Source organism: Delphinus delphis, chromosome 3 (assembly GCF_949987515.2).
Source record: "Delphinus delphis chromosome 3, mDelDel1.2, whole genome shotgun sequence".
NCBI classification, from domain to species: domain Eukaryota; kingdom Metazoa; phylum Chordata; class Mammalia; order Artiodactyla; family Delphinidae; genus Delphinus; species Delphinus delphis.
The window spans coordinates 146,468,227-146,495,115 of record NC_082685.1 but is presented as its reverse complement, the minus strand read 5'-3'; the positions used below and the strand labels follow the sequence as shown (position 1 = coordinate 146,495,115).

General features: G+C 47.3%; 1 protein-coding gene across 1 annotated transcript in view; it reads right to left on the bottom strand.

The window, feature by feature from the left end:
- MTMR12 (myotubularin related protein 12) overlaps positions 1 to 25,082 on the bottom strand; it is a 65,658-nt gene extending 40,576 nt beyond the window's left edge. The window contains exon 1 of the mRNA XM_060009631.1: positions 24,934 to 25,082. Coding sequence (XP_059865614.1) covers positions 24,934 to 25,014 — 81 coding nt within the window. The 5' untranslated portion in view covers positions 25,015 to 25,082. The remainder of the gene's footprint in view (positions 1 to 24,933) is intronic.
- Positions 25,083 to 26,889: the final 1,807 nt, after the last annotated feature.

Sequence of the window (26,889 nt, the reverse complement as noted above, 5' to 3'; positions counted from 1 at the left end):
CAGAGCAACTAAGCCCGTGCGTCACAACTACTGAGCCTGTGCTCCATGAGCCCGCGCACCTAGACCCTGTGCTCCACAACAAGAGAAGCCACCGCAGTGAGAAGCCCGCGCACCGCAACAAAGAGTAGCCCCCGCTCACCGCAACTAGAGAAAGCCCGCACGCAGCAATGAAGACCCAATGCAGCCAAAAATAAAAATAATAATAGTAATTTAAAAAAACAACAAAGAAGGTGATGTGTATATGGTGGAACTGGAAGGGAGTCCTTTATGATGAGCTCCTTCTGGAAAACCAAACAATTAATTCCAACAAGTACTGCTCCCAGTTAGATCAACTGAAAGCAGCACTTGATGAAAAGCGTCCAGAATTACTCAACAGAAAACACATCATCTTCCATCAGGATAACGCAAGACTGCATGTTTCTTTGATGACCAGGCAAAAACTGTTACAGCTTGGCTGGGAAGTTCTGATTCATCTGCCGTATTCACCAGACACTGCACCTTCGAATGTCCACTTATTTTGGTCTTTATAAAATTCTCTTAGTGGAAAAAATTTCAATTCCCTGGAAGACTGTAAAAGGCAACTGGAACAGTTCTTTGCTCAAAAAGATAAAAGGTTTTGGGAAGATGGAATTATGAAGTTGCCTGAAAAATGGCAGAAGGTAGTGGAACAAAGGGTGAATATGTTATTCAATAAAGTTCTTTGTGAAAATGAAAAATAAGTCTTTTAGTTTTACTTAAAAACCAAAGGCACTTTTTGGCCAACCCAATATGAATGTATCAAGTCAATAGTGAGCCATCTACTCTGCAGCATACCAGGGCTCAGTAAAGGAGGCCGGGAACATATTTCCTCATTCTAAGTTACCTAAAACCATACGGCAGTGCAATGGGATGCAATCACTTCTAATAAGGAATCAAGGCCAGGTTCTGTGTCACTGTTTCTCAATAAAAATATCTTCAAATGCTTCTATGCTGGGTTCAGTGTTTATCAGATATTCAAAGATAATTAGCAATGCTTAATGAATTAATGGACCAAAACAACAATCACAAATGGCTGTTAACTTTAAGACGTTCAACAGGGGTTACATCTTTATGTAGATTTTCGTTACTTTCATAAACAAATTTATCCCCATACTAGAATATTCATGTTATACATTCTTCTGTTAGCACCTATATTATTTTTTAAGTACCCATGTGCATGCTTATCTCCCTCTCTAGGACAGTGTTTCTCCAACTAGGGCTTGTATCTATTAGTGGGTTGTAAATCAATTTCATGGGTCAAAATCAAATTTTTCCATAATAAGAATAAAAAATATCATAAAGTAAAAAACTGGAAAAAGAATGACTGTTAACATAACAAAAAGAGAGGCATGTTGGGCCCCCTCATCAACCTACCACACCATCTATGAAGAATTCTTGCCAAAATATCTGATCTCAATCTGCTTGAGCTGCTATATCAACCTACCAATTTACAGGTTGAATACCGGGACAGAGAAACATGTTAAATGGGGATGCAACCAATCAAATCCTGACTGTGGGAAATTCTACAACACACAACCAATGCATGCAACCAATCAAATCCTGGGGATGCAACCAATCAAATGCAACCAATGATGCAACCAATCAAATCCTGACTGTGGGAAATTCTACAACACACAACCAGCTCTGTCAACAAATAAAAATGGAATATTTTTGGTCTGTTTTGGGTAGAAGTGTCTGGTTGGCATGAGTTTTCTGAATTTGTTGATTCAGGCTGAAGCAGGGCACTAGAAGAAACCTGGGTACGTCTGAGGCAGGGAGAGCCCAGACAGCCCGTCCTGAGGCTGAGGAACAAGAGCAAAGTCACGGTGTCTTCACAGAACCTGTTTTGCGTGTGGTCTGTTTTGGAGACGACCGTGATTTCCACCCCAGGAGATGCCAATCAATCAAGCCTCTCTGAGGCAGCGTTCTCAAAGCTGTGGAGCGGCAGGTCATCTGGGGAGCCTGCAGACACTCAGGCCCCAACACAAGCCTGAGCAATCAGAGTGCGGGGCATGCAGCTCAGCCTCCGGTTTTGTAGAAGTTCCCCAGATGACCCTGATGCATTGCTCTAGGTTACACGAGAGGGACTGTTTTTGCATATGTAAATGCTATGAGTGTTTTGGTAACTCAGAAATTCTCATTGAGAGTTTTCATCATCTGTCATTGACAAAGAACTGAATTAAAGCACAAGTATTTTTGACAGGTTTATCATCTTTCTCTGAGGAAAGCAAAGCTATTCATTAAATTCAATCAGCTGTTAGAAAACTCTAGCAATCATCTTTAGCGCTTGGAACTGAAGCCAGCACGGAGAAGACTACCCTATTGTTACGTCCGAGGAAGTATCATCTTCCGATAATAAAGATGTTATACTACCCCAAACTACCTACATACATCAATTCTTGAAATGGTTAGTGATATTCTTTGTTTACATTCCATAAACAAGACAGTTAGGAGACATCTTTTAGAACTCTGTCCTACCCCAAACGCCCCTTCCCCAGACAACTGTCCCCTGTGCCCCACCTCCAGGAGAGAGTCACTGCCTCCCCATTACCTGCGTGGGCTAACAGACAGCAGTACCAGCAAACGGCTAATCGTTTTATCTCCCCATTAATTTGGCTGAAGGGCCAAGAGAAGCTAATCAAACTGGCTGCTTCAACTACAGACCTGCAGATTTGGCCACAAATATGGAGCCACAGAGAAAGCTGTTCTGCAAAGAATGAGACACGTGAAGAAGATACGTGGAGATAAAAGCCCAACCCAGACACACAAGCAGTCACAGCCTGGACTCCATGGCTTTCCAGGCTCTAGCGAGGCCCACCCTCGCCTCTGGCCCACAGTTCCATGAACCACACCTGTATCTTTATAAATGGATCCCCTCGTTAGCAAAAACTACCTACAGTGGTTCTGCTGATTGTCACCAAGGGCATCAACTTAGACCAACTGCACTAACAACTGAAAAACCACAGATGACAGAATCACGTCATGCAGCATGTCAACGTGCAATATATCCGGGGCCGCAGGATTAGGAATCAATGTCAGAGCCACCAATCTCACGAGTAAGACTGGCAGGGGAGAAGGGAAGCGGGAGCTGCACTGCCTGCTTCGTGAGCCTGAGTATTCGCGCCCAGGAAGGAGGCAGGGTCCCTGGTGGCCTTCCCTCACTAGAAATGGCAAAGGAAGACTCCCACAGACCTGCTCTCCATTCTAAAACACTGTCACAACATGGCATGTTCTCAAAGGGATGAAAATGAATCCACCAGAAGCATTTCCTGGGAGAGAAAAAAGAAAATGACTGGAGACATTTTCCCCACTCACCCTCGTCTTTGTAAAATGCCCCAGAAGCTTAGTACACATTTTTCATTTTAAAAGTAGGGACTCCTCTTCTCTAGAATGATGTTAAATACGTTCTGATGTTGGCAACAAGCTGCTGACCAAAAATTGATCTGTGAAAAGGGAAAACCCACCAAGCAGCTAAGTCATGGAGGAGTCACATATCTCATGAAGCATGTGGGAATTTCAACACCGGCTAGGGGGACAGAAAAACCACCAAGATTCCTAACAGTGCTCGACTTCCTACTAAAGCTGCCACTATTCATCAGACTTCCTTCAGCTGCAGAGAGGGAAAGGAGAGGTCAGAATAATGCAGTAAGATATACACCGCTGCTGACAAGCCAGCCTCCAAAAATAATCTAACCACCCAGTGCATGTGAGCCCCTGCCTCGAATGCCATGAAACAGATCACAAGACTTTACTTATCCAAAACACAGACCGTGCAGCAACCTCATCTATTTGGAACACTGCTGAAAATCACAAAGTGAAAAAGACTTCTGAGCAGTAAAGACAGGTGTGTCCAAGTTTGGGCACAGCAATCAAAGCCCTCCCCAAGCTGTCAGTCCCAGCTTCCACTTCGACCAGATGCTTTTAACTATAATGATAAGAGCCAGCATTTATTAAGCTCTATGATGTGCCAGGTAAGTATACTTCATTAGTACCTCATTAATCCTCACAACTCTAGGACTGGCGTTATCTCCATTTTACAGGTGAAGAAACTGAGGCTTAAAGAGGTTCAAGAACTTCCCTTTTATAGGAAAATAAGTCACTAACCAAGGGTTCGGCCCAAGCCCTGACTAACTCCAGAGCCCACATTCCTCGCTGCTGTGTCCTAGTTCCAATAAACATGGTCTCCAGTTTCCTACCACAAAAGAAAAAAAGTCATCACAGCCATTGCGTATAACAGAAAACCAGTCTCCTGTTACAAAACTGATTAGAACAAATCAGAAAAATTCCCTTAAGAAAACTGTACTCCACTGTACAAGGATTTGCCTCATACAGGACAAAAGCATGTGAAAGCTAACACCAGCTACACTCCTGAGAATCTGCTGAGAAGCTGCAAAGCAGCCTGGTCGTTTCCATTCCACTGGTTCTCAAAAACTAGTTTCTTACCAAGTTCACATTCAGAATGCGCACATCTCGAAAGTGTGATGGACCTAGGGCCCCTCAGCAAAGGCACAAAAAGGGAAGGGCCCTGCCAGATGATCACTGACCTTGAGAAGAATGGAGCGGGGGTCTCTACAATGAAGCTCTCGTAGGCCAAAATGCTTATAAATGTTCACATCAACCCTTCACTGCTTACAAGGGCTCTGAGTCAAAAACTGAAGTTGTTATTCTCGGTTTAATTTTATCCAGCCAGAAGGGCAAATTCCAAGAGGCAACATAACATCCCTAAAGGTTCCAAAACACAATTTCCTTCTATCACATCTGGCACCAAGTGCTAAAAAGACATAACACAACATTTTATTTCCTCCAAGTCGCTCCATTGGTCTAAAATGGACACTTAATACTCTGTTTTTTCCACTAAAACAGAAAATCTGAGGGGAGAAATTCATTTGCATCTACATATTAGGTGGGAATCCATGTGTATCTTAGAACAAAATTTCCCTTTTTTTAAAGCAGAGAGTTGTATTTTTAACACAGCCTAGTACTGACAATTTAAGTTTTGTCTTTCCCCTGGCTTCTCCAAACTTCTCTCTGTGCATGTACTGAAAACAAATAATACAGACTTGAGACCACAGTCCAAACCCAGCTCTGGTACCTACAGACATGAACTTGGGCTTGCCATTTAACCTGAGCTTTGGTTTCCTCCTGTGTGAATGGAAACAATACCACCTCAGTATGAGGATATGAAGAGAAACAGGTGTAAACACCTGGCATACATATTCAGTAAATGGGAGTTGTTACAATTGTTGGACCCAGCAGAATCTATGCTTCTTGATTCCTTTCTTTTTTTCTCCTCCTTTCTTTTGATGACTAAACAAAGAATTCCAACATACTACTTAAGAGTTGCAATGATTCAAGACTCTGAGTACAATAATTTCTGCTTCTCTCTCAATCCTGTTTCCCACATGAAACTAAATTGACACCACTCAGGAGGCTTCTCAATTCTTTTTTTTTTATTGTGGATCAGAAACTCCTGCAATTCACAACATCCAGGTTGGTCCTAATTCCATTAGACTTGGACTGCACAGTAATACCTGAAGTCGTAGAAAAAGAAACGGCACTTTTCTGTTAATAGGATTTGTTTTCTACAATGACTTAGGTCCTGTCCTTTGCTGTCTTTTCTTCTGCAATAGAAAGTACTTTGAACCCACTATAAGACCAAAACAGTAGGGCTTCCCTGGTGGCGCAGTGGTTGAGAGTCCGCCTGCTGATGCAGGGGACACGGGTTCGTGCCCCGGTCCGGGAAGATCCCACATGTCGTGGAGCGGCTGGGCCCGTGAGCCATGGCCACTGGGCCTGCGCGTCCGGAGCCTGTGCTCCGCAATGGGAGAGGCCACAACAGTGAGAGGCCTGCATAACGCAAAAAAAAAAAAAAAAAAAAAAAGACCAAAAGAGTAAACTAATGGCTTTCTTAAGAGAACACCGCATCTGAGGAAGGGACTGCTCAGGCATGCCGGCAAAAGGTAAGCTTTCCCGACTGCTGAATTTATTCAAAGTAGATTAAGCTGGGAATTCCCTGACGGTCCAGTGGTTAAGACTCAGAGCTTTCACTGCCATAGGCCTGGGTAAGACTCAGAGCTTTCACTGCCATAGGCCTGGGTTCAATCCCTGGTCGGGGAGCTAAGATCCCACAAGCTGCGGGGCGTGGCCAGAAAAACAACCAAACAAAGTAGATTACGCTACTGAAAGATGGCAACAAATTGTGAATAAAAACCTATACAAGCACTTGCGCACTGGAAGAAAGGAGCCATGCTGCAGGCAATCATCACTAATATCTAACCTGTCTCTGGTTAACACTTCAAAACAAGTATAAATGTTCACTATCAATTCTTACAAGATAATCAACTCAGGAAAAAAAATAAGCACCATTGCCACTACCATCAACCATCCTCCACTCCCCAAATCAAAACATACACCAGTCCTGAGAAGAGAAATAACCTAGAGGACTCCAGTAAGTCAGGGTATGCAAAGAGGAATCATAAAGAAACCCTCCCCTCAAAAAATGTGAATTTTTTCCTTTACTTTGGGAAGCGGCCTGTATGGGTGGTAGAGAGAAGGTAGGGAGCACAGAATGGAGAGTACTCATCAGCTATGTCCCACAGTTCCTTTGCCTCCGTATTTTTACAGTAGCTTTTTGAACTCCACAAGAAAAACACAGAAAGAACAAATACGGAGATAATATTTCAAAGTTTTTGTTGTTGATCCGGGGAGAACGAGCATAGTTGAATGGAGAAGAGGGGAAAGGGTTAACAGTAAGGTACAGCCCACGTCTGGATGCACTGAATCTGGACATGGATCTTTTTTTTTTTTTTTTTTTGCGGTACACGGACCTCTCACTATTGTGGCCTCTCCCGTTGCGGAGCACAGGCTCCGGAGACGCACGCTCAGCGGCCATGGCTCACGGGCCCAGCCGCTCCGCGGCATGTGGGATCTTCCTGGACCGGGGCACGAATCCGCGTCCCCTGCATCGGCAGGCGTACTCTCAACCACTGCGCCACCAGGGAAGCCCTGGACATGGATCTTAAAGTGGGTTACAGGACATGATGAGATTCCCACGTGCATGTCCTACTCCTGACCATGCTGAGTTCTCAATGTGTATAAGCTGTTGTCTTCATTGGCAAATTTACTGGATGAGTGATTAAAACGCTGTCCAACCTGACCTTTACAATTGGATGAGTAAATACAATCTCTTCGTCCGCCTGCCGATGCAGGGGACACGGGTTCGCGCCCCGGTCCGGGAAGACCCCACATGCCGCGGAGCGGCTGGGCCCGTGAGCCATGGCCACTGAGCCTGCGCGTCCGGAGCCTGTGCTCCGCAACAGGGGAGGCCACAACAGTGAGAGGCCCGCGTACCGCAAAAAATAAATAAATAAATACAATCTCTTCCTTACTGACATCACAGATGACTACATCATGACTCAGGGGTCGCTTACAGACTGCAGAAATCACAAGTGTCCATGCTATGAATGCCAAAGTGGCTACTTTCAAGGGCCAACGCTTACTGAGGCTGAGAGGTGAATAATGATGACACAGTTCTAGAGCCTTTGGGGCAGGCATCGTTGAAAGGGCTTTATACTTATCAACTCAGTTAATTCTCATAGCAAGCCTTGGAGTAGGGCTCTTATAGCCACTGTTACCTCCAACTCTGCAGACAAAGCAGACACCCGGCTAGAATGTGGTGGAAGCAGAGGTCAAACCTGGTAGCTGGCTCAGCCTGTGTTCTTACATGATGCCACACTACCTCTTCTGTGGAACAAAGAAAAAAAGGAAAACAGGACAGAAAGACCAGTGAATGTATCTGCTATACCCACCTGAAACCAGGTCAAAGCAAGCATCAATAAAAGAGCCCAGGGAAAGCCTAAAATTGTTTTGGAGAGGCAAACAGAGGCTGAAAGGACAGAAGCAAAAAAACAAAATACATGTACCCCCCAGGAGTAATGGCCGCTACGTGGGAAAGAACTCGGGGGCTTCCTCAACACCAGCTGAGAGTTCACCTCCTATGACTCACTCCACTGGGTCCTCCAAGGCCTTAGTCTCTGGGTGTCACCCCAACCAACCCGCGAGAGTTCAGCAGGAATCTTCGATGTACCACACTCCAGGGAAGGCTCCAACCGCAAATAACACTGCTATGTACAGTCTGGGCTACCCGGTGCTTCCCCCTTCAAGAGCATGTCATCCTAAGAGCCCCCCTTACACCTCCTTCTCCTTCACCCCAGTACCCAGTCCTTCACCACCAAATCCAATCAGTAAGACCCATTACATATGCCCACAACCCATGCTCCTCTCTCACCTCCACAGCACCACCCTGGTCCAAGCTACCATCATCTCCCACCCGGACCACTGCAACAGCTTTGCACCTGCTCGACCTGCATCTGCCTCTTTCTTATGCATTCTCCACCTAAAGTGGCAGTGCTCCTTTCACAGCACGGTCTGCTCTGGATTACTGGTGGCAGGAGGGCAACAACCTGATAAAGCCTGCAAGGAGGCCCTGCACAGCCTGGTCCCCACCTCCTTGTCCGCCCTGCTCTCCCACCAACCTCCTCCTCAGTCTGCATGTTGGCCACACTGGTCTTCCTTCAGCCTCTCGTACCTGCCAAGCCCCTTCCTATCTGAAGTCCAGGTTCCTTCTGCTTGGAATGCGTCTCCTTTCCCTCCTTGCCCTGTGAATTTTAAGTATCCATTGGACCTCAGGACAAGGGTCATTTCCTCTGGGGAGCCCTCTCTGTTTCCACGTTCTTACAGCCCTGTGTATCTCTCCCTCCTAGCACTTGTCATAACTGCAATTTCACATTTATTTATGTAATTATTTAAGTCTATCTCCCCACCAATCTATAAACTCTTTGAGGGCAGGTCCTCTGTCTGGTTTTTTGCTTGCCATATTGTCCCAGAATCCAATACAGGCCTTGCAAACAGTAAGTGCTCAGAAGATTTCGTTGAGTAATTTAATTAATAATGGCTTTAGGTAATGAGAGGTTTTTAAAAACACTCCAGCAGGAACCAGAGAGACACATGGGAGGGAGATTAAGAGACAATATCTAGGCTTGGGCTTTGACGTGGGTGGCATCACCAAATGCTCTCATCATACTGTAAAGAACATTCCATTAAAGGCTGTCATGTACGTGGTATTAATCCAGAAAGACTAGAAGTCATGAAGCCTGTCCAGTAAGAACTGCAGGAGAGCAGGTGCTGTGGATGGGCCTGGCATCATCCCAGGATCTCCCAGGAAATTCAACCAGCGTCCAGGGACAGCTGCCTCTGCACCAGCCCTGTTCTCTGGAGCAGCGGGAGCTTCTGAAACTGTCACCTGGTTTCGGGGAAGGGCCCGGAGTCCCCCTTAACCCTTTGCTCCTTCTATCCCACTACCCTTCAACTCTGATCCTCCCTGCCCAGCTGCCTCATCAGCAAATGGTCACAACTGTACTTCCAGAGCTGTGACACGTGGGACAAAAGTCCTTACTGACCCCAATTAAGTATCATGCTCAATGTGTAAGAAAAGAGGGCTAGAAAAGTACAGTTCTTTAACAATCAAGCAGAACGGGTTCCACTAGTTATGCTGACAGACTTTTCCCTGCAAGAGGCCTGAAAAGGAACTCATTTGAAAATGATGCAAATTTTCAACAACTGGGGCGTTAAACACCATCCCTGTGGTTTGTGCAGCGCCTCTTGCTACTCCATCTGAGTGTGGACAAAGCTTGCTATTATGGCACAAAAGAACAGCAGAGACGGCTGGCACTGGTCAAAGAACGTCCAAGTCTTCAAAACTAGGGTATCTCAGTGGCCTGAATTCAGTTAGAACAGCGGCATGAACATAAGTGGAGGGTAGTTCTGCCAGAGTGCGAGGATCAAGGTTGGGGTTTGGGGGTTAATTCCTATTTCAACATTTACCCCAATGCTATGGCTACTTTTTTATGTTTGTTTCTTTTAGCTTAAAAAGAGGATAAAGGGCATGAACAGCAAGTCTTCCAGTTTCCGCACATTTTACCCCACAGGTCGAAAGGACCTACGTCTGTTCCTGCTGCCGCGGTGAGTATCAACAATTCCCAGGACACGCAGCTGCCACTGCCCTCACATCTAAGAAACTCGCCCCGTGCGGAGCCAGGAGCACTCTTATTCTGGCCACGTCTGTGCCAGACGAGACGTGAGAACTGCCACCCATTCTCCAGCAAGCCTGTGGCCCAAAGGAGACACACCCACTGCGACCCACCTCATACAGGTGGCCCAGCAATTACGAGGTGTCCATCTGATCTCCTCTCAGAACTACGTCTCTGAGAAGGCGTGGCCCAAAGCACAGGGTTCCCGTGAGCCTGGGCAGCGAAACCAGTGAGTCAACACTCGAGCTGTATGTCTGGTTACTCAGAGGTGCAAGATGACCCACTGCCAATAGATACCAATTCATTTCAACAGCTCCTGAGTGACCTACCTACCAAATGCCCCGTGTAAAAAGATGAAGAACTGACTTCTGCCCTTAAGATGTTCAGACAGACAAAAAAATAATAACTGGAAAACTGGGTATTCAGTGCAATGAACATTAGACACCTGCAGAAGGTTATCTCTACGCATCATCTCACTTAATCCTTACAACTCTTAACTGCCGTTACTGTTCCCATTTTAGAGATGGGGAAAATGAGGTTGACCAAGGTTAAGTGAAGCGAGACTTGAGCCTGGGTTTGCCTGTCTAGAGCCATGCCCTTCACTACAATAAGCCTGCTCCTGTCCGCCGACCACATCCTCGCCAAGGACACCGTTTCCTCTCCCCGGCCTTTCAGACACTCTTTCACTGACCGAACTGTCATTTCTTAGGCACCTGCTGTACCAGCACAGCAAAAGCAGATGTGAACACAAGGCACAGCCCTGACCTCCTCAGAGTACATGGGAGTCTGACCACAGCACAAGCAACAGTAATGACTCGTGTACGCTGCTACGCTGTGCAGGAGGCCACAACAGCAACACAGCAGACACACCTAACCGCATTCGGAGGGGGTCAGCAAAGACTGCTACCCTCAGGAAGTGTCATTTAGAGCCCTGAAAATCAGCAGAAATGCGTCTGGGCCAAACGACCGACACTCTGGCTGGCTGCTCTTCCTCATCTCCTTTCTGGGCAGGGTCCACAGGACCTCTGTTCCTTGGGGCAGCTCTCCCACAACATATGCTGACAACCCTCCTCCCTTCAAATGTATCTTTACTCCAGATCTCTCTTCAGAGCTCCAGATCTGGACCCCAAACAGCCTCCTGGCCTCATGTACTGTAATGTCCCTCAGATCCTCCAAATTCACATTTCTAAGTCAGCTCATCATTTTCCCCCGCCCCTCGCCGAACCTGCTGTCCTCTGGACTCTGGCCCTACCGTACACCCAGCAGTCATTCTCAGCTATCCCCTGCCTCTCATGATCCTGTCTGCTCTGCTTCCTTAATGGTTCCAGAGTCCGTCCACGCCCGTCCTTCCCTGCTGCTGCTCTTCCTTCCAGCCGCCAGCACGCACCTTGCGCACCCCCACGATCAGGGTCTTGCTCCCGCCATCCAGCCCCCTGCGCAGCCGCTGGACCCCACAGTCCGCTCTCCCCTGTCCCGCCCACCCAATTCGTCCAGTCCACTGTCCACATAGTTCAAGTCCTCTGCAAAGCTTTCTTGGGCCTTCCCTGGTGGTCCAGCAGTTAAGACTCTGCACTCCCAGTGCAGGGGGCTCAGGTTCAATCCCTGGTCAGGGAACTAGATCCTGAATGCCACAACTAAGAGCCCACATGCCATAACTAAAAGATCCCGTGTGCCGCAACTAAGAGCCAGCTAAATAAATAAATAAATAAGTAGGGCTTCCCTGGTGGCGCAGTGATTAAGAATTCGCCTGCCAATGCCAGGGACACAGGTTCGAGCCCTGGTCCAGGAAGACCCCACATGCCACGGAGCAACTAAGCATGTGCACCACAACTGCTGAGCCTGCGCTCTAGAGCCCACGAGCCACAGCTACTGAGCCCGTGCGCCTAGAGCCCATGCTCCGCAACAAAGAGAAGCCACGGCAATGAGAAGCCCGCGCACCAAAACAAAGAGTAGCCCCCGCTCACCGCAACTAGAGAAAGTCCACGCGCAGCACCAAGACCCAACGCAGCCAAAAATAAATAAATTAAATAAATAAAAATTACTACCTAAGTATGTGATTAGTGGCAGGTATTACTGACCTTTCCCACACCTCTCCGTTAGCTGGCTTCCTGAAACACATTCTAGTCTCATGAATAGGGCAGGGGCACGTTCAAAGACAGACTTTAAATTGGAAGCCTTATCACTGAGGATAGAGACTAGAGACTAAGTGAATCTATCTACTGTCCTGGTCCAGGAAGCTAGAGAAATCAAAATAAGATTTGTTCCCTGGAGCTGATTCCCAGGGCTGCTGGTTCCCCACTCCTGGCCAGGGGGCTCCGCTCCCTTCCGAGCCAGCCTTATCAGGTACCAGCTTTGCCACTGACCACAGCTCCACTCTACTAACCTTACACTGCCTTGGCAGTTGGATACAAGCAACGACTACTCTGACAATAAAGCACGTCAGCAGCACCTGAAGCCAGGGGAGCAGACATGCAGTAAGAGGCAAACTAACGATCTCTGTCTGGACTCAAGGTTCCAAGACCACAGATGCGGGGCAGGGTTGGGACCTAGTCCTTAAGGACTCTGCTGTTTACTCATCATGCAAATTAGTTCTCAGCCACAATACATGTTCACTCCACAGGGCGAGCTGGGAACGCTCAAGAGCACTTCAGACTAAGCATCTGTTATCCGCAAAAATATACGTCTAACTTAAACACGGAAATATATAATTTGCTGGAGGTTTTCCTATGTCATGTTTCACATGTTCTACGTCATTTATTTTGACAACAGTCCTGTAAGGAATTCTCATCCCCACTTTACAGATAAGGCTACTGAAGCTCCAAGAGGGTAAATAATGTGCCTGGACTCACAGGGCTAAACAGGTGATGAAGCCAGAACTCAGGACTTCTGACACCAAGTTCAGTCCTGATTCTTAAACTGTGTTTTGTAAAAGCTTTATTAAGACATAACTCGGGCTTCCCTGGTGGCGCAGTGGTTGAGAGTCCGCCTGCTGATGCAGGGGACATGGATTCCTGCCCCGGTCCGGGAAGATCCCACGTGCCGCAGAGCGGCTGGGCCCGTGAGCCTTGGCCGCTGAGCCCATGCGTCCGGAGCCTGTGCTCCGCAACAGGAGAGGCCACAGCAGTGAGAGGCCTGCGTACTGCAAAAAAAAAAATTATATATATATATACACACCATCAAGTGTCCCTTCAACTGTAACAAGTCTCCAGGACAGGGAAATAGGCAACAACCTCAGACAGCACCCTCACCCCAAGAGCTAAGCAATACTTACTCATCCTTGTAAAAAATAAAATACAGTATGTGTGTGTGAAAAAAAAAACTTACTCATGTGTCATTCTAAGTCCTTTCTCTCACATTTAGATTTGCTGCTTTTTTCCCCTACCTCAGACTTTTTCTTTTTGAAGGAAGAAAGTAACTGCTCACCAAGATCCAAACTAAAGCCCTCACCTGTTTTGACAGCTCATCATTTACTGAACAGCAGTGAAAGGATTACTCGTGCTTCTTAGCAAGGATCACTCTTACCAGGCATTCCCCAGGCCTTTAAATAATCCAAACACTTTAGCACATTCTCCCTAGTAAGAACCTCAGGCTAGAGAGTAAATGGTAAGACCCATCGCAGCAGTGTAAGCCTCAGAACCCACAGATCTGACCGCAACAAAAAGCTGGCTTAATTCCAACAGAGAGGGTCTGCTCGCTTGTTGGAACGGAAGCTGCCTAAGGAAGCAAAGAGCAGCTGGAGACACACCATGGGGAACAGCTGGGCTTCAGGTGTCCACACAGGTCACCAGTTTACCAAACTAAGCGCCACAGTGACAGCGAAAAGGGGTATTTTTAGGCAAAGCATCTCAGGCCAAAGCAGACTCTTGGGGCACAAAGACCAAGGGTAGAGTCAGCAAGCACACTGAAGTTCCTCACCTAGTTCTCAACCTCAACTCCCCCAAATCACTCTGCAGGAGAAATAAAAACGACCTCTGAGTAAATGGAGTCCACAGTCATGTATTTTGTTTTTGTTTCTTTGTACTTCTTTGTAGGACATACCACAATCAGTGCCCACTCTCCTCCATCCACCACTCCAGCCAGAATGCTAGCTCCTTGTAAACTCATCTCTGCATCATTGTCTGGTAAACTGCATCATGGACTTTAACTCTTTGTTCTTTCCTGTAGCCAGGCCCTTGGTCATGTGACTTTGCAGGGACTTGTTTTGGTTAACATTTGCCATCTTCAATGACAGGGATGTAAACAAAAATTAAAAGTGATATATTTGGAATTTATAACCCTAGGTAAGTATAAAAGAAAATTAAATAAATGTTCAAATGTTGTATTCTAAAAACAAACAAACAAAAAATGACCTCTGAGTGAAGCTCCCACCAGCTACCCTCTGAGGCCCTCTCCAGGGACGGCCCTGGGCCACAGTCCATTCAGCCCTCTCTGAAGCCAGCCTGAGCTCCGCAAGGCCACACTGAGTGGCCAGCACTACAGCCCTGCCCTCAAGGAGCTTACAGCTCTGTTGGGGAAATACGAGCCACAGACATAGAACAATTATACACAAAGGAGTAGAGAATAAACACTCAAATGGCATCACCAAAACCCAGAGCTATAGACAGCCTGTATCACGGCTAAAAGGAGGACGGCAGCTAGTTACGAGCAAAGCCTTGAGAACGCAAAGAGGCTGAAGTAACAAGAGCCTTCGGTACTGCCTGGTCTGGGGCTTTTCACACTGTACCTCTCATACTCTCTCTCTTCTGGTCTTTCTCTATTTTGGGGTTTCCTTTATGATTTCATTTGAAATAGCAGTTCTCCACAGGGGCTGAAGGAAGAGATCATGGTTAACAGAAAGAACACAGGTCCCTGCTGCAGGTCCCCGCTCCCACCCTGACACACACACACCCCTCCCCACCCCTGGGGCCTGTCTCAACCTCCAGAGCAGCACGTGGTACAGTGCGTTTTGAAAAAGTTGTTCAAGAACCACGCTGTTTAAAAAAAAAAGTTCCTTGCACAAAATATGTTTAAAAACACTTGCCTATGGGCTTCCCTGGTGGCGCAGTGGTTGGGAGTCCGCCTGCCGATGCAGAGGACACGGGTTCGTGTCCCGGTCCGGGAAGATCCCACATGCCGCGGAGCAGCTGGGCCCGGGAGCCATGGCCGCTGAGCCTGCGCGTCCGGAGCCTGTGCTCCGCAACGGGAGAGGCCACAACAGGGAGAGGCCCGTGTACCGCCAAAAAAAAAAAAAAAAAAAAAAAACACTTGCCTAATCCAACTCTATAAATCAGGAAATGAGACCCAAAGAGGTTGAAGGGGCTCCCTCAGGGACACACAGAAGAGAAACAGCCAGAGCCCAGGGCTCCCAAATCCAAGCTACTTATCTTTCAACAAACCAGAAGCAGTCAGAACCTGGGGTTAGCCTGGAAAGTGCGTTAAGATTTGGACCAGTGGAAGGGGCAGGGGGCATGGAGGACTCTTAACAGGAAAATGACACGTGAAGGCTGCATCCAAAAGGAGCCTGGCCATGATGGGAGGAGTGTCTCGGGGAGGGGGATGCAGAAGGGAGCAGTGGCAGGTGGAGAGACCAGGTAAGCAGCTGTGGTCGGTGGTCCCGGGCATGAGAGGAGATGCTAGCAGGAAGAGTGGCAATGGAAATGAAGACAGACCACCACAGAGGCCCCTCTCAAAGGGCACCCTGGGGACTGCAACTGGTTTGGACCACACGTGACTGGGGAAGGAGGGGGCCACTGGCAGCAGCTAGGAAGGTGGGAAGTGGAGCTGAACTGGAGTTTCAGGCCCAGGACCTAGCATGCTGCCCAAACCCCAGGTCCTCCTGGAAGCCCTTGAGACAAGGGAAGATACTGTTACAGGAGGACAGAGAGGGAATCCATGAAACAACTCACTGGAAAAGAAATCGGTGCCGGAGGGGAAATGGAAAGGGTGCCCACTGTGGGTATGGCAGGGTCCAATCAGAGGGACAGCACCCCTGGCTCCAGACACAAGCCTCTGAGAGTGCAAGCAAAGAGCAATGCTCGAAGGGAACGTAGGCCAAGTCTTGCCATTATCGGGACCTGCTCTGGTGGCCCAAGAAACAAACACATGAATGAAGACACACAGCTGCAGCTTCTGGGGTGAAGAGTAACGCAACTACAGCAGCTAACATTTCATAAGTGTTTAGTACGTGCCGAGTTGTGCTGACTTAGCAGCTCTCCACGGATTGTCTCACTTAAGACTAATGTCACTTGTATGGGTTAGATACTATTACTTTCATTCCCATCTCACAGGTCAGGAAACTGAGGCTCAGAGAAGTTACATATCCAGCTTAAATCCATACAGCAAGGGGCAAAGCTCTAATTCCAAAGCCATGCTGCTAACCCGCATATCACACTGAAAGTGAAGAGGGCAGCGCTGGAATGTGCACAAGCGCTAGAGGAAAGGTGTCAGGGAGCAGTCATGGGGCTGTCAGAGTCTTATCACTGAAGCTAACCGATGGGACCAACAGCAGCTGCAGAAACACATGGCGCTGCCTTCTGTGCCTCCCCTCCTGGTCCCCCTCCAGAGCTGCTATGTAAATACCAGGTCAGCCGAGTAGCTGGCAGGGAGCTAAAAGCCTTGGGGCAGTAGCTTTTCCATCGTCTTGGAGCAAGAGGAACTGGGGCAAATGAGAAGCTGCCTACAGGCTCACCGAGAGCCAGACGGACGCGCAAAGCAGCATCCGCAGAAAGTGGGGAACAACAGGCGTGTCCCAGTGGTGCCCCTGGATTCTACTCTTCAGGACCTGCCTCACTTGCACCTCCGCGGGCACCTTATACAAGGGGAGAGGACAGATGGTCTGACCACCTGGTCCCCACGCACCTGTAAGCCTTTCAAGTTGTGCCTCCTACCTGCCCACTGCACCCTCCCCCACCTCCCCAGAGCGGAGCCCACGTCAACGCTGCCCTTTCCAAGTCCCACGCAACCTTCCAATGAGGCCAGATGCTGCGGAGAGGCAGCAGTGGGCCCTCCTCCGTGCCCGAGAGCGTCGTGTGCTCCCGCTCAGCAACAGGCAGCACCTACCTCTGCACGTCACGGCCATCTGTCGACCTGCCATCTCTCCAGCAGAATGTCAGCCTCCGGAGTGCACAGACTGCCGATTTTATTTTTCACGCCTAATTCTAACACGGTGCTTAGCAAATGGTAGTGACACACTCAGTAATTCTTCTGATTCAAGTTCTTGTTAATAATAATAAAAGCACCTAGCAGTTGTTGAGTATCTGCCACGTATCACATCCCAAGCTGGGTGTACATGGTATTTCTTCTCATGCTCAAAATAAGCCTGCCGGGAAGATGGGCACCCAGCGTCACAGGTGAGGAAAGGGAAGCTTGGAGAGGTGAAGTCACACTGGGAAGTGGGTCTCAAGGAATTAAAGCAAAACACGAATTCAATTTTATGTATGGAGAAAAGGTAGGAACACAGTGAGATTTTTCATCTAAAAAACTGGGATCATTCCCTTCAAATGTATTCTCAGAAGTCTTAAAAAACTCTCTCAGCAAAAACTAAAGGAAAAAAACCCCAGCAGCTCAGGACCACTGCCTAAAACAGGGGTTGGCAATCTGTCACAAGGGAAAGGTAGACTTCAAAATATTTCACCACTGTGGCCGGCGCTTTCATACACAGGCCCTGCTTTTCTCGTGGCTCAAGCCATTCTCTCCCCCCAAAGCAAACAAGTGACGGTTTAGATGCCACCTCTGAAAGGCTGCCCACCAGCCAGGTCTCCAAGGAATGACGAAGGGGCACAGGAGGGAAAAGCGTTTACATATGTAATCAAAACAGCACAGTCTGGCAACTGCCTTTGATGTAGGTAAAGAGAATTATTACTCCCAGAGGTAATTTGATTTTATTTACTCGTATCTTAAGTAAGTCATTGACCAGATGTGATGGACAAAGTCTGGCCTATGATAGAGAGGCTCAGAAATGAGGGAAGAGAAAAAAATAAGTCCACAGAAAGAATCTAGCAAAATGTCAAAGGCCAAATGTTAACAATGAAAAAAGTCAACTGCTAAATGTTCTCATTAGGTTTGGAATTTAAAACATAATCAAATCATTCTCAAATGTATAAAAGAACAGAGAGAAGAAGAAAAGAAACTTTCGGAGATAGTGAAAAATACTCTAAGGAAGAGCTACCACCGTGAACTTTCCCGGCATGATACCATGGCAACAACCGCAAAAACTAAATATTCCACTGTCATTAATACCTTAGCTGGGAAAGATCCTGTATTCTAAGATTGACGATTAAGTACTTTCTGAAACCATCCAGATGGCTTCTGAGTAACAGTAACAATGAAAGCCCACATCTCCTGAAGGCTCCCCAGGCGCCAAGCTCTCCGCTGAGGGCTTTGTGTGCACAGTCACAGTGCAGACTCATAAATGTTCACATACGCCTATCAGGTAAGATGGGTATTATTATTCCCACTGTTCGGGTAGAAATACGACCAAGGCTTAAAGGACTGGCCTCACACACAGCTAGCTAGGGAGAGCAAAGACAAGTGCTTGCTCTCCTTGGAGGGTGACACCCCAGGTATGCAGAGGGGATTAAGGAAAGGGGGAAGCCCTGCGGCCCTTCCGGTTCTCGGTTCTCCGGCAGCTTCGCTCCCTCCTGGAGTCCCTCTCCCATTTCCACCTCCTCTCTTCTGCCTTCCAAAGCAGCAGAATATTCGAGGTTAGCAGAATTATTCCAGTTCAATCCTACCTCCTAATCTAACTCAAGGAGTTTAGTAAGTGATTCATTAAACTGCAAACGCACTGTTCTCCAAATAAAGCACATAAGAAGTCACAAGCTTAACTTGATGAGAAACTGAGGGAGGCTTCCTGCTGGAAAAACGACTCGACGTTTCTGCTCTGCTGACGCGAATCAGCGGTACCACCTTCAAACACAACCACCGCAGGGCAGGCTATCAATTTTTACACATATTATGAGTGCAACCATATAAGACACAAAGCCTAGACAACTAAAAAATGGAAATAACTGCTTTGGTTAGGGTAGCACAATTACGGGTAGCTTTATTTTTCTAACTTCCAAAGTCTGCAACATTGTCTTTATCATAAAAATAAGGTATACATCTCTTATAGTGATAAAAAAATTTTCTGACCCCCTAAAATTGAGTTCTCTCTAAAGCACGCTGTGACATAGAATGGCTTCCCGTGGAAGCAGTCAAAGGATATCAAATATTCTGTTGAGGATGTTCAGAGAAGGATCTAGAACTTTAAATTTCTAAGCATGCGTTCCCCACAGCCTAAGATTTTGACAGCAGTGCTGGTTTTAGCTTCAGAGACGGAAGCAGGGCGCAGAGAGAGGCTGGCTAAGACGGGGGCTGTCTGTGTGGCAGCTGCTTGATGGGCTGCAGGAAGTGTTGCTTGACAATAGCCTCATGACATCTTTGGTGCTCTATCTGCAGAAGCTGTGTGGTGTTGGATGGGACCCAGGGAGATGCCGCAGGAAGCACATGCAGGAGAGAAAAAGCGGAAGATTTGGACAGATCGTCAGGCTCAAGCCACAGCTAAGAAAGTGGTCATTTTAGGAAGAACTTTGAATGTCCTTTAATGGCCTGTTAAATCACTATAGATGACCTCTAAGCTGAAGGAGAAAATTCTGCCATTAAAAAATTAGTTTGGAATGGAGAAAAAGTTATACAGTCTTAAAGTAATGGGTCTAGATTTTGCTTTAAAAGGTATTTTTATGGCTAGGACTGAGGAAGGAGGTCTGTTTTAGGCTAAGCCAATCTCCTCTCGTCATCGATCCATCAAAGTCATCAAAATTAGCGGTCCAATACCAGAGGGTTCCACCAAAAAATCATCTCAATCATTTCATCTGTTTTGGATCCCCAACATCTTAGAATAGTGCCTGGTACTAGTAGGTGCTGAATAAATATCTGTTGAACAAATTAACCGTATCGCCAACGAGCCCCATATCTGCTCACAGTCCCCTGGTGGAGAACCTAAAAAAGCCAAGAAAGAAACCGCTGCTAGAGAACACGAATGAGAAAGCACTCCAGCGTGCAAACACCAGGCATGCCTACAAGCATGTTTCACTAATGATATCCCTGCACTCACAAATAGAGGGATAAGAGCATGGCCCTGGAGTCAGAAGGCCCTGGTTTACATTCTGGCAGCAATCTTCGCCAGCTGTGACCCTGAGTAAGGTGCTTAACCTCTCTGGGTCTCACTTTCCACATCTAGACACAAAAAAGGGAGGTAATGGTAGTATCTGCCACATAAGACAGATGAAGATGAAATGAGATAAGCAGTTTCTGGGACACAGAAGTGCCTAATGAATACCAGTGAATTCTTGGTTTGTTTATTTTGATATATACCTGCAGTCCTATCTCTGGGAAGAATTCAGGATCATGGGTTCACTTCTCCCCACCAAAAGAAATGGCCTTAAATGAGGAAGAGGCAATCGAATGCATTCTTTTTCCTGAGGGATCAATAAGAAGGAAAAAAAATCGGCTCTTAAATCTGGGTTTTTTGGACACTTCTCAATCTTCATGTCTCTTCTTGCCTTTTCTCCCACATCTATATAAAACCTTTCCTGAACTGCTGTGGGTCTGGCTTAGCCACAGGCACTGCTGGACTCCAGAGACAGCTCTTAACTGTGTTCTACAATAACACTGTACCCCGGGCAGGGCAATTAACCCCGCTGGGCCTCATTCACATCGACATAACAGAGGAAGAGTTCAGGGGTGGAGTGGATCATCTTTAAATTCTCTTCCAAGTCTGAAAATCCACAACTAAGTAATTGATAACTATTATTAGTGCATTCAAGTCAAGCACTGACCTAAACTCAACTAGAAAGTACATCTTAACCATATTTGGAATACCACACAAACACGGGCAGAAGTACAGCAAACTCTAAAAGCTGAATTTTTCCTGGTCTTAGTTTCAGAGAACAACACACAAGTACCCTGAGGCTTTTATTTGGCTCCCTTATCACAATGGAACCGGCTCTTATTAAATCAGAACTTTCTCTTAGGATCACCTAAGGGTCCTTTATTTACAAGCTGCCAGGTACAGACACTAAGCATTTCTAACCACTATGAATTACCAAACCCGTGCTTACAATTTCCAGGTAACTGAGCAGAAAACTGACAGTCTTAAAGAATCAGAATTGTCATTCGGCAGCAGAGAAGGTGACTAACTAGAAAACCATTTAAAAACCACACTACTGGGGTTTCCCTGGTGGCGCAGTGGTTAGGAGTCCGCCTGCCAATGCAGGGGACATGGGTTCGAGCCCCAGTCCGGGAAGATCCCACATGCCACAGAGCAACTGGGCCTGTGCACCACAACTACTGAGCCTGCGCTCTAGGGCCTGCGAGCCACAACTACTGAGTCCACACGTCACAACTGCTGAGGCCCGCACGCCTAGAGCCCATGCTCCGCAACAAACGAGGCCACCGCAATGAGAAGCCTGCACACCGCAACGAAGAGCAGCCCCCGCTCACTGCAACTAAAGAAAGCCTGTGCACAGCAACAAAGACCCAACACAGCCAAAATAAACAAACAAACAAATAAATACATTTATAAAAAAAAAAAACCACAATACTTTCTTGGGCTCTTCGCGCTACCTAACATCTCCCCATCACACTGTCTGTCTCTGTTGAGGAAAAGGGGTCTAATTTAAAATGAAGTTATAGGTTAACAATGGGCATAGAAAGACATTTACAATATACATTTCTGGTGAAATGGGCAGATTACAAAATAATGTGATCAGCAATATTAGTCCCGTTTTGGTAAAAAACATATGCATACATCTACACACGTATCTGACAGGATACATTCCAAGTCGTTAATAAGCTTATACTTTTTCTGTAAAAAATTTGTTTGCTTATTTATATTGTCCTATTTTTCTACAATGACCACTTCGACTTCTGAAATAATAATAATTCAAACAGGTGTTTTATTTAATAAGAAAAGTGGATCTGGCACCCAAACTATAACCAAACACCGCCCTGAAGCAGAGCTCAGCATCCAGGGTTCCCCTGAACAGAGGCACCTTGTGTCTAAGGCTAAGCTGGGGTGGAGGTGTTGAGATGTTTTTAAGTACCAGCCATCGGGTACCACCAAGATAGGCCCAGCTCTCTCCCTCCTGTTCACCTCAGCCTCCAGAACCATCAGCTTCCCATTTACGCAATTTACTGATCTGCAACCCTCTGGGCAGAGTTCACAAAACATGACCAAAGATCCTAAATTACAGTTCAGGATTTTAACTTTCACATTCACTGATTTAGGAGAATCAATGACAGAAGAGCCAAGTTACTGTGGCAGAGATCCAGTTTTAACAGGTGAAGTTAACTCCCACCCCTCATTTTAGGCTGTCCAATGCCAATCCTTTCTGATCACAAGACAAAAAAAATAAGCCATCATGTTTATAAGCATCATCTTCAAATACTTTATCCAGTTAAGCCTTCTGCTTTTAATAGAAAGTGCTGGCTCTTGATAGCCTCTCTGGCATACAGAATGCAGCTGTTGATAAATCTTCTAAGATCTGATCAGCCTAGAACAAGTCCATCACCAGGCACAGGTATCATAAGGCACTTTGCACCGTGAAGGCGTGAAGGGTGTTCTGGAAGCTTAGTGATCTACCAGCAAAAAGGTGTGTGAGAAATCGCGACTTCCCAGCTAACAAAAACAAAGAGCATACAAAGAAGACAGTGATCGGAAAACACACGTGACAAGCAGTAAAGATGAGGGCAGTGTGAGGGAAAGGAATAGAAACAGCAGAATGACAGTCTTCAGAAAAGTGTTCTGAAGGATTCCTCCTCCCGAGTCAAGAGAAGGTTACCAGACCCAGTGCTCTCAGAGGCACATAGGCTATACCTTGAAGCTGCTCACATGCATCTCCCATAACGTAATAGCTAGCAAAAGCTATACTGTACTTAACAGCAAATTGCCTCCTTACTCCCTCAATCCCTTATCTTCTAAAAACCATCCATGATTTAGGTCAGAGCCTTATCCTGTCACAAAATATTTTTTGAGACAGATTTCAACAAAGAAGCATAGTGTCTACACAGCACTATTTTCTTGCAAGAAAACAAAACTGCCAACTATACGGATCTGAAAAATGTGACCACTTCAGGCTTATTTTGGGGCTGAACCACTCCCCTTCCCTAATTATCCCTCAAAGGAAACATATCAGGAGCTGTGGGCAAAGAGGGTAAACATGTCTAATTACAACATGTGCTCTTGGTGGATAAAAAATTTGAACATTCTTGAACTCTGGCCACATTTCAGAAGACCTTCCACTTGTAGTTTAGTCTCCCTAAAGAGGAAAGGTTAAAAGATCAGTTGTGTTTCAACCAGGTCTCCATCAAAAAAGACACAAAGAGAAACTGACCACATTTCTTACCCTCCATACTACAGGAGAGCCTGCTGAATATGCAAGATGACCCTGACTCCTTATCAAGCACTTACAGAGGAAGTGGTTTTTATTTAAAAATCAGGACTAAAAATAAGACCCATTTCAAGAGTACTCTCCACTGGAAAAAAAGACACACATTTGAATTTAAAGATATATATGCAAAGGCTTCAGGCCACAGGTGGTCTTAGAGAAGCGGTCCTTGATCAAGCCCTCTCACCCACAGCCCACCTGCCTTTGCTCTACAGAGGTGTGAAGACAGCCGAAGAGTTTGCTGATGCTTCTGCACATTGCTGTTTAAAGTGCTGAGAGAGGAGCAGGAAAAAACCTTCAGAAATCCAAAATGAAAATGCATCTAATTAGGCATTTGGATTGGGAGCTATAGCTCAAGAAGCTCTCAGCAAGGCCTACAGGTTGTAACCTCTCTCACCTCCTCTCCTAGGACTCTCCCCCTCCTCCCCTGGATTCTGCAGGGCTGGTTTCCGTGATGGCCCTCCAACACTCCAGACTCTTCCCTCAGATCCCAAGCATCCTTCAAAGCTTTGCTCAAATGCCACTGCGCAAGGAGAAGGAGGTCTTTTCTTTTCCCATGATGCTTTCAACTTCTAAGATACCATATAATTTACTTATACCTATTTTATTCATTGTTTACCCCTCTCTCCCTCAGATAAGCTCCGGGAGAACGGGGATCTTTGTTTTGTTCATTGATGTATACCCCCAAGCAGTTTTAGAACAGTGCCTGGCACTGAGTAGGAGCTCAAAAAATATTTTCTGAATGAATGAATGAACTTGACAGTAAAACTCCAGGAGGAAAGCAGCCGGGGAGTCGAAAGGGTGATGGTGAGGGGGTGAAATAAAAAGGGGAAAAAGCGACAGAGGGGAATTTACAAGGAAGAGGTAGAGGCTGACTGAGGCCGGGACCGACCCACACTTTCTCCCTGCAGTGCTGACGGGAAGCGAGAGGCAGTGCACGGTATCCCGCCAGCGGGATCAAATAGCACTCTTAGAAGCAAGCAGCTGAGATAAGCAAGCTCTACAGACTCACTGAGAAATTCCAAGGGCAGGGCAGACCCGCCCGGACTGCAGGCTCTGGGCAGGTCCCCAAGGGGGTCCAGACGTCCCTGCTCTTCCCCTCTCTCGGTGCCCCAAACCCAGCTCCCCTCCACTGTAGCCACGAGCGTGCCGGGCCGCAGTACCTTCCCGGCTCGGGCCCCTTCACCTGGTCGCCAGCAAGCCGGGCCCTGCACTCGAGCACCTGCCTGCCCGCGTCAGGGATCCTCAGCCGGGCCCGCCGGGAAGCCCAGCGCGCCCCTGGGGGCCTCACTCCGCTCGGCTTCCCTCCGGCACCCGGGCAGGAAGCGCCCGCGGCTCTTCCTGCGACGGGTAAGGGGCTGCAGGCGCCCCTCGCCCCTGCCGCTCCAGTAAGACGCCCCGCCCGCGCGGCGCCCCCTTACCTCGGGGCGTACGTACGACACGAAGGAGGGCTTGGGCGCCTTGGTGCCGCCGCCACCGCCGACTACACCTTTCCCCAGCATACCGCCGCCCTGGGAAGCAGCGACGCGCGGGATCAGAGGCGGCCGCTCGCAGCGGCCACCAGCACTGGCGGCCGGGGCTCCGCCCATCCCCAGGGCAGCGGCGGCCGCGGCACCGCCCGCATCCGGCTCCGCCGCTGACACCGCTCGCCCCGCCCAGGCACGCGGGCCCCACCCACTCCGCGCGCAGGCCCAAGCAGTCGGGAACCCGCGGCCGGAGGCCACGCCTCCTCCGCTGGCGACAGGCCGGTCTGCCTGGCGGCTACTAGCCTTCCGAGATAGGCTCCATTCCACCGTTTGCGGCAAAGCCCGCCCCCATGCGTTCTCTGATTGGCCAGAAGCCTCTGCCGGCCGAGCCCCACGTCAAGTCCCTTCTTGAATGAACCTGGACAGATATTTCTTCTGACCAATCCAGAGAGCGTTCTCTCCGGACTCCCCGGCGATTGGATAGCAAAAATGTCGCCGCCGCCAAGTGATCCTGCAGTCACTAAGTTGTGAGCATTGGTTCACTGCCGTCGTTCTCGTCTTTTTCCTTGCCGTTTTGGAATAAAACTTCCGAAAGTGTAGTGTATCGAATCTCACCGATTGAATGAGTGAGTTTCAAACCCCCATCAATGATGTTCGGGCTTACTGTTTTAAGTGCAGACAAAAATGAGACAAACCAAGTGCTAGGCACTTAGGAATGGGTTTGAATGATCATAAAAGGCCTTGTCGACCTCATTTTCTGAAACTTTTTTGTTTTTAATCTTTCCGTTTCTAACAGAATATCAAAAGGCCTTAAGAGATTTCTTTTATTCACCCTCCCAAGTTATCGATAAAACCCTCATTTTTAGTGAAGATTGCAAAGAAAATTCATTTAAATTCGACATTTGGTACGAAGCATTATGTTAGACACAGATGAATAAAACAGTTTCAGCTCTCAAGAAACTCAGTCTAGTGGAAAAAACTAATAATAAATATTTGCAGTTAACTTTCTCCGTGTCAGACCCTGGTAAGCATTAGTCTCGTCAATGGCTAATGCCCTTTACCCTCTTCATCTCCATGACCGCCCCCTCCCCCCTCCCGCGCACCAAAGCCAGGCCAAATAAACATAAAATCTGAGTGAAAACGAATGTGGTTACTTTTTTTTCATCTCTCAAGCTTTCATATATTTATTTTAATAGATCTTTATTGGAGTATAATTGCTTCACAATACCGTGTTAGTTTCTGTTGCACAACAAAGCGAATCAGCCATATGCATACACATGTCTCCATATCCCCGAATGTGCTTACTTTTGAAAACATAGGTCAGGACAAGTCCTGTGGTCTCATTTCAACCTGATTGCCATCCTTCAGCCTATCCAGTACAGCATGGCTGGAGCTACCAGAGTTGCACTATCCCAGTCCTCAAGAAGAGCAGAAGCAAGTAATTTGCCCTGGTCTCGCAACAGGTCACTGACAGAGCTGGGATTCCAGCCCAGGTGTGTCTGATTCCTAAGCCCAAGATCCGAACATTATTATAATTACACAAATTAGGAAGGAGCACGATAAAAGAGCGGTCAATTCTATTTAGGAAGGCTAAGTCAGGCTTCATGAAGAAAGACGCTCCTTAGGGAGGTGTCCGGAATGAAGTTATTTGTGGGGACTAATAGTAGCACTTTATATTTCACAGCAGTTTTTACTTTTCAAAGTGAAACGGCAGGGCAGATTTTTACAGTCTGAACAAATCTTTACATTCTGACTTTTCAGTTTTCCATGATCTTGCACTGACCATAGTCAGTACGTTGGCGTGGGTGCCTGTGGCCAGGGCTTGCTTCCTGGACATGCAACTAGTGCAGTCACACAGGCCCGCAGCTAGAAGGGCTTGGGGCTTAATGCTCTGCGGTCGCGGCCTTCAAA